The sequence below is a fragment of the Sorex araneus genome, chromosome 10, assembly GCF_027595985.1.
Source record: "Sorex araneus isolate mSorAra2 chromosome 10, mSorAra2.pri, whole genome shotgun sequence".
NCBI lineage: Eukaryota > Metazoa > Chordata > Mammalia > Eulipotyphla > Soricidae > Sorex > Sorex araneus.
In genome coordinates, this window is record NC_073311.1 from 63,832,788 (window position 1) to 63,845,795 (window position 13,008).

Consider the following 13,008-nt stretch of genomic DNA (forward strand, 5'->3'; position numbering starts at 1 on the left):
CAGGAATGACCCCTGTGCATTGCCGGGTGTGACACAAAAAGCAAAAAAAAAAGAAAGTGCCGATTCAAAGTCTCCCGGATTTTGATCTTTGTTTCGGTTTTTTTGGTCTTGGGGCCACAGCCGGTGGTGTTCGGGGCTTACTCCTGGCTCTGCACTCAGGATCACCCCTGCAGGCTCGGAGGACGAGATGGGGTGCCAGGGATGCAATGCAGATTGGCCGTGTGCAAGGCAAGGGCACCCTCTCTGCTGCCCTGACTGTCCAGCCCCCTCCAGGTTGAACTGATTTTAAGAAATGTTCAGTAGCTCCTGGTTGCGGATGCACCGTCAAACTCTTCACAAGAGTAATTCATTTCTCTTTCTAACCCTCAGCTGGATCTCCAAATACCTGTGATCAATTACTTCAATTGGTAAACATATAATTACATACAGACATAATTTATAGGCAACTTTTATTTACATAATCTTTCATCAGTTTAAGTAATTGATCACAGGGTCGCCTAGTGACTCTTCATCATGCTCTTGGGCCGTCTGCGTGTTAAGATATTTGGTTATATTCAGCCAAGGCTTAGAAGAAATCAGAGCCAAAACCATGTGCCACCTCTGCTTATTATTAAGAATGTTGATAGGGCGGTGAGTGGGCTAGAGTGATAGCACAGCGGGTAGGGCGTTTGCCTTGCACTCGACCAACCCGGGTTCGAATCCCAGCATCCCATAGGGTCCCCTGAGCACCACCAGGAGTAATTCCTGAGTGCATGAGCCAGGAGTAACCCCTGTGCATCGCCGGGTGTGACCCAGAAAGCAAAAAAAAAAAAAAAAGAATGTTGATGGGGAATGTTTATCAGATATTGCAGCCTTCTTTATTATTTTCTTAATTTTTATTGGCATTCTATGACTTGCAGGACTGTTACTGGTGGTTTCCCAAACACATCATTCCAACACCCACCCCATCGCCAGTGAGCCCCCTCCCTCCCCCAGTGCCCCTCCCTTTCTCTCCCCCCCAACCAACTCCATTCACTTGGACTAGTTCTCCTGCGGTGTTGCCTTCTATTGTCTCTATAACAAATGCAGTTTAATATTTAAAATGTAACCAGAATCAGTAAAAGAATGTCCATTGCATATGTGATACAATCAGCCTTAAATCAGCTTTAATTTTTTTCATGACTTGAATCCCTAGTTTTCAAAATCCTATTGATTTGTTGCTGCAGACAGCACTGTTTCTGTTGCGCATAGAAACTGCTAGAACAAGTGCACTGATTATTCTACATGCAAATAAGTGTTTGCAATTTGACTGCGGTCGTTTTGCTCATAGGCAAGTGACAACTTGACACAAAGGTGACAATACCACATTCCATCTAACAGTAAGTTATTATGGTTTGTCGTTACATATTCCATATAATGTTCAATTGCTATGGCTTAAACTATTACATTCTATTATGTATCAGGGAAGTCAGTTCTTTCTTTCTTTTGGGTGGGGAGAAGGGGAGTTTGGGGGCCCATACATGGCTCTGGAAGTCAAGGCAAGTACCTTACCCACTGTACTATCTTTCTGACTCCAGAGTCTTAATTTTTAAAAATAGGGGCTAGAGTGAGAGCACAGTGGGTAGGGCGTTTGCCTTGCATGCAGCCGACCCAGGTTCGATTCCCAGCATCCCATATGGTCCTCTAAGTGTCACCAGGAGTGATTTCTGAGTGCATGAGCCAGGAGTAGCCCCTGTGCAATGCTGGGTGTGACCCAAAAAGCAAAAAAAAAATATATAAAATAAATATATATATATGCCTTATGATCAAAATAGGTCAGCTTAGGAAAGGAAAACAAGGTAATCCCCCCTCCCTTTTAATTCCTTTTAGTACACCCGTGGAGACTTCCTCTCCAAAGGACGTTGCTATTTCTTCCGATAAGACAGAATGCGATCTCTCTCAGTTCCTTCCTCTGGGCCGGAAGCACTGGCCGCTCAGAGGATGTGTCCGATGAGCTTCAGCACTGACCCTTCCGCCCATCTCTCACCAGAGGACAGGACCTGAAGAGGACCGAGGGGCATTCCTGACGCTCGGAAGTTCAGTTTACAGTGATTACATGAAAACTTCTAGTTCTTGGAGTAGGTAGATCACTGGGTCAAAACAAAACGAGTGTGCGGGTGTGAGGCCTTCACCTCACACACAGCCCCGCCAGGTGGATGCCCAGAACTGCTTGGACTCTAAGCACAGAGCCAAGAGGAAGCCCTGAGCCCAGCCTGCAAGGGTCCAAGGAACAAACCAAATGAAATGAACGTGAGCTCAATGGCCCCCGGCCTGCTGCCTTGGTCTTCTCGGGTGTGGGGACTGTTAGCAGTCAGACTGCAGTAGCTTCCTGTTTGCCTTATTTATTCTCAAATGCATTAGTGAATTAAGCACATTCGGGCGTGCGGTTTACCAACCAGGTAGGTTCAGTGCACTGTAGCACTGTCGTCCTGTTGTTCACTGATTTGCTCGAGCAGGCACCAGTAACGTCTCCATTGTGAGACTTGTTGTTACTGGTTTTGGCATATCAAATACGCCACGGGGAGCTTGCCAGGCTCTGCCATGTGGGCGGGATATTCTCAGTAGCTCCTGGGCTCTCTAAGAGGGATGGAGGATTCGAACCCGGGCTGGCCACGTGCAAGGCAAAAGCCCTACCCACTGTGCTATTGTTCCAGTCCCATTTGTGGTATAGAAAAATATATATATAGTAGAATAATATCCATGGCCAGGGTAAACAGGGGCTAGAGGCTAGGAGGACTGGTAAATGGTTGTAACCACAAGAGTGTGTGTGGGGGGGGGAGGACAGGTGGGGGGGGAGTTCAGGGTAGGTAAGATAGAGAAGAGACCAGTAAGACAATAATAGCTGGGAATGAGCCCGCTGGACAAGATCTGAGAGTTACAAGAAGTAGGTAAGGGATATTCTTCATAACCTTTCAGTACCAGTATTGCAAACCACAATGCCCAAAAGAAGGGTGGGGGGAGAAAAGTGCTTGCCAAAGAGGCAGGTGGTCAGGGGTGACGGGAGGGAACCTAGGGACACCAGTGCTGGGAAATGTGCACTGGTGGAGGGATGGTGTTGGAATACCGTGCGACTGAAATCCAATCAAGTTCAGCGCCAGTGGGAAGAAATAAACCAGTCCCGTATCCTGGCAGATCGTGAAAGACCACGCTAGTCTCCTGAGGAAACTTTCCACGCAGAGGAAAGCCTTAGAGAGTCTCTTACCCCGATGTGTGACCCTCTTGGGCTGGTTGGTTTCTGTCTTTCGGACACACTCAGTTCTTTTCGCCCCTCAGTGCCCTTCAATACGTTGCCACACTGTATTTACATGCCGGGAACCCTGAGCCCCGGAACTCCACGGAAGTGAGATTTCAACAGCATCACCTCAGACACCCCACAATCTCCATTTCAAGACACAACGCCAACAGGAGTTTAAGTCATTTTATTGACAACAGCAACAGCGGAACTGTGATTTGATGAGAAACTCGCAAACAATAGAGAATGTGTCTACTGCCAGCAAAACACAACGGCTCCGGGTCCTTTGACATTACAAACATAGATTTCTTTCACGCCAGACAGTTCCTAGGGAACAAAGCCCTGCCAAACATTTAATTGTGCTTCGACAAACCATCGGAGAATGAGGTAGTTTCCTTTACCCATTATTTTCACATTTCATCATCGGGTTTTCAGTGAGCAGAAATCCTTAACGGCCTTTAGCCATTGTTCATGAAAGCCAAACCTTATTTACAAAGTTTTGTTTCCCACCACTTGATTTCTCTTAAAGAGCATCTCAAGAGTCACTCATCACCAGAGATGTTTGAGGCCAGCAATGGCGGGTTATGTCATCACCATTTCACTTAGATACAAGAGAATATGTTAAAAAAAAAAAAATTAATAGCCGAGCTGGTAATCTCCCACTGCTGTCAACTTAAAGGCTATTTTCTCCAACAATTCTCTTCCCTCAGCCACTGTATCAAGCCAGCACACATCCCTCCACGTCAGACATTAACGCCAGGGAGCAGCCAGTTGGCAGCAGGGCGCAATCACTCCCAAGTGACTGGTAAACAAATGCAGAACAGAGACCTCAGGTAGTTCTCTTCTCCTCAGACCTCAACTCTACCTGCAGCCGTACTCTCCAGAGAATTCCTGTGGCCGGAAGCTGGTCAGTGAGGCAGAAACAATGAGTCAGATATTCCTTTCATAACCCTGAGAATGACTTAGGGGACGCTGGTAGACGTTTCTTGAGGAAAGTGCAGTACATTGTCATACATTCTCACTCAAAAACTAAATCGTGGGCACAAGAAGTAGTACCGTGGGCATAGCACTTTGGCTACATGCAGCCAACCTGAATTCAACCCCTGGCACCCCCCATGGCTCTCCAAGCCCTACCAGGAGTGAAACCTGAGGGCAGAGGCAGGAAAAAGCCCTGAACACCACTGGGTATTACCCAGAAACCAAAATAATAATAATAATAATAATAATAATAATAATAGAAGAAATGATAACAGATATATCTAATTTCAAATCGGCTAACCTTCATCAAGAAAAGAAGATGAGGCTTCCAAAGGAGGGGAGACCCTGAATCTACTGATGACTTATTTTTTTTTTCCACCTCAAGAAGCTTTAGACATCTCTCAATCAAAGGTCTGAAGAAATGGTATAACACATCTTGTTAACTATATAATTATAAAATAAAGTCCTATCCCAATTGGTCGTAATCTGAAATAGTTTGTATTTCATGACCTACCAGATTATTCCCTGGAGGTCAGAGTCTAAATCTACCATCTAATGAGCTGCCCGTTCTACCCCATCCCTTCCTGATCGGGCTCTGTATATATTTGTCATCGACACCGAGAGGTGCCTGGCACTTATGGGAGAAGCTTCTGGGAGAATCCAGAGAGAAATCTCTTCTTTATTTACAGTGCAGGGAATCAAACCCAGGCTCTCACATCTCATGCAAGGTTAAGTGGTCTTTGCTGAACCACATTTCAGGCTTGAAGCAAATCTCCTTTTTTCACCTAATTCTATCACTCCGTTCTGTCTCTGCCTGCTGTGGTCTTTTCCCTGGAATCTTCTCTCCTGAATTCAATAAGGAGGATTGTGAAAGAAATCAGTCAGTGAAACTGCATTTTCTTTCATTCATTCCCAATTCCACAGCTGACAAATGATCACTTCGATCACCTTGGAATTCTATATAATAAACATCACGCAGCTCAAGGTTTAAGCCTTATATCATGGTATCTACGGCAAAATGAAAAATATATGCTTTCACACAATAAGATGACACTTCTTTGCTCTTAGCCAAAAGATGTTTTGGCCATTTCACCGTCTAAGCTGAGTTCCATGTCGAAAGCAAATGTGTTTACAGATCGACGGTCCCAGGGACTGACTTGCCCACAAATAGTACTATACCCTCTTGGTATGTTTCAGTATCAACCTTTCCAAATTAATATCAAAAAAGTCTTCTAGAATGGTATGCATGCTGGCTGGAGATGAAAAAATAAATCACTTTTCTCTACCTTTCTATTTTTAAATTGATATTTTGGCAATGATAACAAATCTGCAATTTTGGGGGGGTGTTTTGTTTGGAGGGGCACACCAATGCTCAGGGGTTACTCCTGGCTCTGAGCTCAGGAATTACCCTGGCAGTGCTCAGGGACCATAAGGGGTGCCGGGAACCGAATGTGGGTTGGCCATGTGCAAGGCAAACGCCCTCCCCGCTGCACTACGCCTCCAGCTCCCCCTTTGAAACACTTTATCCAGTCATTCTTATGCCCTCAATAAAGTGAAAAATTACTGTGAAAAAATAATTTTTACGGAAGTCAGTCTTGCACCTGTTATTTTCTGGGTGGCTAGAGCAATCAACTTCTAGCTAACTCTTACAACATCCTGACCCGTAAAAGATATTTTCCACACCATCTCCCACTACGAACATTATCTTTGTTCAAAGACGCTGTGATTGAAGGTGTTCCTTAGGCGTCCCATGACAACTCAACAGTGCTCCAAATAATTCAGTTGACCCATATACAAGCTCGGAGGCCCAGAAGCGACCCAAGAGACTCAGATCACATAGGAGGGGCCGAGTTAGGCCAAACTCTGAGCAGCTGCACGCTAGAGGGAAGGAAGGCCTGGGAGGAAGGGCCGGGGCCTCAGAGTGAGGAGAAAAGTCTTTGTGTTGTCTTGAGAGAGGACGAATCTTTGTCTACACATTGTCTATTAAATATGATTTTATAGCAAAGAATTCATTCAAGTACTAAAGTAGTAGCTCCAGGCAACCAATGTCTACACACCCTTTATTCTCCAATACGAATGTCCTAACCTCTATCGATAGTCGCGGTTAGATGCACATTTGTGAGTAATCAATCAACAAGGGACCAAATTAACCTCCGTCGCAGAATCTTGGTCAGTGAGCAGGTAAAACAGCCAGACAGCGGAGGCTCTGCCTCCTTGAGGGGGAGGCTTCCCAGCGACAGCTGAACGAATCCCACTCGGGCCCCAACAAAGCAGCTGCTCTCCAATGGCCAAGAATGCAATTCGTGCACAGACACATACGAGAAGAAACTCCCGGGACAGGAGGGACACGGGGGCCTGGTGCAGTGCGAGGACATTCCCCCGATCACACCCTCTGCCTCGGGCAGCCAGGGGAGAGATTTTGGCTCTAATAAACCACTCACTCAAAGTAAACAAGTTTCATTCTCTGCTGAAGATAGCATCCCACGCAGAGGAAATGAGAAATATCTTTCAAAGGAGCTTGTTAAGGAGAAAGAACACAGTGACAGGGCAGTGAGCAGTGAGCAACAAGCCCCCCAAAGTGTGGCTGAAACTGTGGCTTTAAGAAAAGCTTCTGGGGCTGGAGTGGTAGGGCGTTTGCCTTGCACACGGCCGACGCAGGTTCTATTCCCAGCATCCCACATGGTCCCCTGAGCACCGCCAGGAGTAATTCCTGAGTGCAGAGCCAGGAGTAACCCCTGTGCATCTCCGGGTATGACCCAAAAAGCAAAAAAGCCAAAAAAAAAAAAAAAAGGTTCTTCAAATCTCTCAACCAACAATTATATATTCATTAATTGCCATCTTGGGCTCAGGGACGCTCTGATGAAGGAATATACAGCCGTTTCGATACCCTTGGGTGGGGGTGAGGGTGGGGCCCATCCTGCAGTGCTCAGAGCAAACATGTGAAATGCTATTAAAGTTTTATGAGCCCAATCACAGATAATTCCTGGCTCTGTGCTCAGGAGAAACTCCTGGGGATGGTCTACAAGTGGTACTCAAGACAGAACCGGGCTCAGCCGCCTGTACAGCAAGCAGCTGACCCCTGTACTCTCTGACCCTAGATAAAGTTCTCCCAAGAGCCAAAGTGGGGGGAAAAAAGAACACGAATTAATGTGCAAGAGTGAAGCTACCAGGGCTGGCTTGCTGCTCAGGAAGGCGTTTTACCTGACAGCAATCTTGGAGAAGAGGAGGCTGGAGTGTTCACCAGGAGAAAGGGGATTCTGACAACTTCTCAGCCATTTATTTCCATCCTCCTTTCCCTTTGCTAATGTTCGAAAGCAAAGGTCAAAGTAGGTGGCCCCGGGAATTGCGAGTGACAGCCAACGTTTGAAATTGTGTCTGCAGGAAACGGTCAGGCTTGTCTCTCGCTGACCCCTTCGTTTCAAACTCTTGGTTTCCCCTCATGTGCTTTGGGGGAAAAGCTGACAAACTTTCATCTGAAACGTAAATACCAGGAAAAGTGGGAGGAATGGAACGTGCAAAATAAGTTAATCATTATCATTTTAAGTACCAGTTCTGTTTATATTCATGCACATGTGAATTGCTGAATCTCATTTGATCAACCCAATTAAACATTAAATAATTGCAGCCAATTATGCAAATATCCACAACAATATTAATTTGTTGATCTTTCTGAGCAGATTAGTCTCACATGTTCCTAATGCTAGACTATCTTACGTCTTAAATGATCAATTAGTGCGACGATAACTAAATCTTGAAGAATGGATAATTGCCTAGTTATAATGTGCCACCCTTGCTGTCTTAATCCACTGCAATTAAACAAACAGTGCACACGGAAAAAAGACTCTCGGATGTTCCTTTTAAATCTATTTAGCAAGTTAGTAGCAAGGTCAATTTCCTGCCTTACTGCTTTTACAGGAATAGCAGATTATGTTCGATGTATTAGGAGACCAGTTTTAGGGGTGGAGGTGGGGGAATAATACGGAGCAGAGTGCCGAGGGCCTTGAGGTACCAGGGATCGAAGCCAGGACCCCACACATCTAAGACACATGTTTACCACTTGAGTTGCAGAGTTATATCCTGGACCTGAAAACTCCATTAAAAAAAAAGAAGAAGAAACTTAATCCTTAGTCTTCACTAAAATATGTGAAATGTTCTTAAAATTTTAAGAGCGAAATGACAGATAATTCTAGAAATGCTGTCCTGTGATTTTTTTTTTTTTTAACAATGGATATGTCTTCAGGCACTAAACTCAGAGAGGTGAAGTCACAACTGTATTTATGGCAAGCAAGGATTTCCACTTCCAGTAAGAATGTGAGTTTTGCAAGTAGGTTCTACTTCACAGCTTCAGATCACACAGAAGGCTTTTCTAGTCTACTGTGCTAACAATGAGGCCACGGGACTTAGCCGAGGAAAAAAAGGTTCTCTTCAAACACCCCTTGTGTAGAGAGGACAAAGTTCCCAAGGCCTCTGAGGGCTTCAGGCCCCCAGGGGGGTGCCCCCTGCTCTCAGCACACACGGCCCTCCCCGACAGGCAAGGACCCTATAAGTGAAAGTCTGGGGAAAAACCGAAGCCCACCACTAGGAGGAGTTAAGTGGTCCGAGCTGAGGCCTGGAACATTCAGAATGTTTCCCCCTTTGCCCTGAGGAGAGAATAAACTCAGAGCAGTAAGATGAAAGTAATCAGGATGGAAAAGAAAAAGAACGAAAGGAAAGAGGGTGGAAGGAAAGCAGATTATAGGACCAGAATATAAGACCACCCAAACGTAAGTCAGCCAAGATCGCCCCTAGGAAAAGCCAAGCACAACTTTAACCTTCAGCTCTGAAACTAGGAACGTACCCCCTCGTCCTGCTCCCCCCGGCCCCAAGCATGTGCCCCCTGATCCCCGGAGGGGGAGACCCAGAATAGAGCCCTGGGTCTCCCACCCCACAGGAAATGGGGTGATGGGCTGAACTTGACACCTGAGGTACCCGTTTCCACCTGGTCGGTGTGGCTCCCCAACCTTCTAATTTCTCCTGGAGTCGGGGCTTCCTCGCCAAAACAGGCTTCATATGCGGGGTAATTCCTCCGACACACCAGTAGTCAGCCCATGAAGAAAGATCGTCTGAGGTGAAAAGCAGTGTAGACAGCCACCCCCTCTAATGCAGAGGTGAAATGCAGCGTAGACAGCCACCCGCTCTAACACAGAGGTGAAATGTAGTGTAGACAGCCACCCCCTCTAACGTAGAGGTGAAATGCAGTGTACACAGCCACCCACTCTAACACAGAGGTGAAATGTAGTGTAGACAGCCACCCCCTCTAACGCAGAGGTGAAGAGCAGTGTAGACAGCTACCTGCTCTAACACAGAGGTGAAGATGCAGTGTAGACAGTCGCCGCCCTCAGGCAGAGGTGCCGTGACAGAGAAGGAAAGAAGGCACGCTTCCACAGAAATTTGGTGTTCACTCGCTCACACTTTGCCCTGCGTGTGCCCAGCACTGGGGCCCCACAGGGAGTCCTCTATCTTATTCTGGCACGTGACACACAGCTGGTGACTGCACAGATGGAAAGGTCACAGGACAGCTGGCACCCGCCAGGGTGCCCACTGGGACACCAGGAAGAAGAGTCAGCATTCCCTCCGGGTGGGCTGAAGCCCCTACAAGACAAGGTGATGGCAGCTACCCAGTTTTTCCATCTTGATTTTTTTTTTTTAAAAAAAAAAGACGCTTTTCAAGGATGAAGTTGAATATCTGGAAATGTTACCTACGCACTTTACTCAAATCAACTTGCAAACCCAGAAACGCTCATTTGGTTAAAAAGCAGAACATAATTTATGCCAAAAGGACAAGGAGACCTTCTGATGTCGCCATGAAGGATGAAGACAGGCACTAGATCATGGAGGGAAATTCTAGGCTCTGTGGCTTGGACAATCATCTGTCTTTCTACGAGAAAGGTGAGGTGATTTTCTACTACCAAATTTGCGAGACACCATTTGAGGAATGCAGTTCATTTTCTCCAACCCGAGGACGCCATCACCGGCTGGAGACAGACAAGCTACACTGAAGCACAACTACAGACACGGAACCAGGGAAATCTATCCTAAGTCCAAAGCAGCAGTTGGGTCTGGCCCAGCAGCACACAGGTGGCCCGGGACGGCGCACTCAGGACACCAGCTCAGTCCAGTCACTCTCTTCTCTTCCGTACTGCAAGAGAAGCAAGAAATCACGTCAGCAGAAAAGCAAACAGTGCAGTTCATAAGTCAGCTTACGCCAATGGAAGTTGTACAGAAAGTTCTCCTCACTTCTAAACACTGAAAGCATAGTCAGGGCTTCATAGCTAGGGTATGGGAACAACCATGTCCAATGATGGATGAATGATGAAATTGTGGTCTTTATACACAATGGAATACTACGCAGCCATTAAAAAAGATGAACTTATGTTACTTGGTACTGGGACCTGTGACATTATTTTTCACCATATCTGTAATCTATGAGCAATCAGACCATGAATCATCCCCTCATCATTTTACACAAACTGTTGTGAAAATAGACTTTCTCTGTGTTCTTTCTCTGTGCTCAGTTTTCCGGTTGTCTATTCAAAACTGAATTCTATAAATCTAAAATTCAAATATATTCACAAGTATAAAGAAAACTCCAAGGGGGGAGAGGAAAAAACGAGAGAGAGGGAAAGGAGGGAGGGAGAGACAGTTTCCAAGAACCAGGAAAATGTGTCACAGGGCAACGTGAAACCAGTTCCCCGGCCAGTGTCACTCTCGCAGCTAAGCCCGCCTGTAGCTGGCCCTCGGGATTCAGGCGGCGCCCAGTCCTGACCACTCTGTGGCACGTGCCTGCATCCCCGGAGAGGGGCTCACCTGACAGGTCAGCATCACCTCAAGGACATGATGTTCTCAGGGTATCTCCATTTCTGGGAAAGGCGGGAGAGCTCGGCGGCCAGTGCAATCCCCACCACGATGCTGCCTGCAAGCCTCACGTGCAAGGACAGCGATTTCAGGGGCTAAGCCTGGCGCGCAAACACCACCTTCAGCCCTGGGAGCACCGGCATGACTGCGAGGCCCCAGCAGGCCCTGGCAAGCACCGAGGTGGAGCACGTGAGCACTGCAACCAGATGTGCGAACACCAGACCCAGATATGTGGCCACCACACGCAAGGGGGCAGGACCCTTGATGATGACCAAGTGGTGGCAGCCCAGAGGAAGGGAGGGGACAGGAATAGGGCCTCACGGCCTCCAGCTGCCAAGCATGCCCCTCCTGGTGATTCTGCTGGGGGCCCAAGTTTGAGAGTTACTGCTCAAACAGCGCCCCCTTTAGAGAAAATCTCATGTTCACGAACAAACTATTACGTTGACAATACGTGGCTCTGAGCAGCCACTCTGCTCCCTAAATGCAAGTTCTCGGTGTCACTTCAGCATCCCCGATTTTCATAGTCCTTTAAAACAGCAGCAGCATTCATATGTACTAAGTTGTAGCTCTCTCGTCCTGTAATTTTAGTGCCTTCAGGTAAAAATCACAGCATCCTGAGATGTGTGCAAGAGATGTGCTAAGACCGGGAATTCAGAACATCTGAGCTCTGACAGGTGACAAACACCACCTGGGTGGTGGATAATTCAAATAAAAATCTCAAGGCAGGGGCTGGAGCAATAGCACAGCGGGGAGGGCGTTTGCCTTGCACACAGCCGACCCAGGTTTGATTCCCAGCATCCCATATGGTCCCCTGAGCACCGCCAGGGGTAATTACTGAGTGCAGAGTCAGGAGTAACCCCTGTGCATCGCCAGGTGTGACCCAAAAAGCAAAAAAAAAAAATCTCAAGGCAGAGAGCTGGAGAGAGAGTACAGTGCGTAGGGTGTTTGCCTGGCATGCAGCTGAATCTGATTCCATCTTCAGCATCCCATATGGTCCCCTGAGCCCCGCCAGGAATAATTCCTGAGTGCAGAGCCAGGAGTAACCCCAGAGCACCTCGGGGTGTGGCCCAAAACCAACCAAATGAATGAATGACACAAAAAGAATTACAAGGCAAAGCAGACAGACTTGAGTCGAGAGAAGTTCAGCTCTTTCTCCCAGCCTGGTGTTCAGGAGGAAGGCGGCGGCCAGGGACACAGGACAGATGTCCTTCTCCAGTCAGTCGTAAAACCCCAAGATCTGGGCCGGCCCGTGTCCCCCCCTCTTGCCCCCAACACGTGGCCAACACACTGGGGTCACCTGACTTGGTTCTTGCAGTATCCAAGATGTGTTGAACACCAGGTTCTCGAGGGGGTGGCACTTGGCAGAGTGTTATTCGTTTACAGGGACACGCTACCGTGGCACACAATTAACGGCAAGCTCCTGACTCCACCTCAAGGCAGAAATGGCCCAGGACTCTCATGTTCATCAGAACGTTCCAGCCAGGCAGGAGAATAATCTGCAGGCTGGTACTTTCTCCGCACGATGCCCCAGACAGCCAGTGTCGGTGCCACCCATGAGCACCCGCTTGTCCCCCCTTTTTCTCACTCCTCAAAGGCTGGAGCTCAAGCGTGGCACACAGGAGCTCTGGGCTCACTCCCTGGCACCACATGCTTCCTGGGCACTGCCAGGTGTGGCCCCAAAGGCCCAGTGGTGGGAGGGGAAAGAGGAGACTGTACTTTACAATGTTCCCATCATTTGTCTTACGCCAAGTAATTTGGAGTCTCCGACAACATTTTCTCTCCTTTTAAATTCACCTTCCTCATTTCTGTTTCATTTGGGTCCACGGAGAATCCTTAAGACTGCTTGGTTGGACAAATGGGGTGTTTACCACAGGACTGGCTCCTAA

At 47.4% G+C, this 13,008-nt stretch overlaps 1 protein-coding gene across 4 annotated transcripts in view; it reads right to left on the bottom strand.

Moving 5' to 3' along the window:
• Positions 1–3,422: 3,422 nt before the first annotated feature.
• The window catches only part of BCAT1 (branched chain amino acid transaminase 1), a 68,153-nt gene continuing 58,567 nt past the window's right edge, over positions 3,423–13,008 (bottom strand). For all 4 annotated transcript variants that reach the window (XM_055117950.1, XM_055117948.1, XM_055117951.1 and 1 more), the window contains exon 11: positions 3,423–10,406. In XM_055117950.1, coding sequence (XP_054973925.1) covers positions 10,365–10,406 — 42 coding nt within the window. In that variant the 3' untranslated portion in view covers positions 3,423–10,364. The remainder of the gene's footprint in view (positions 10,407–13,008) is intronic.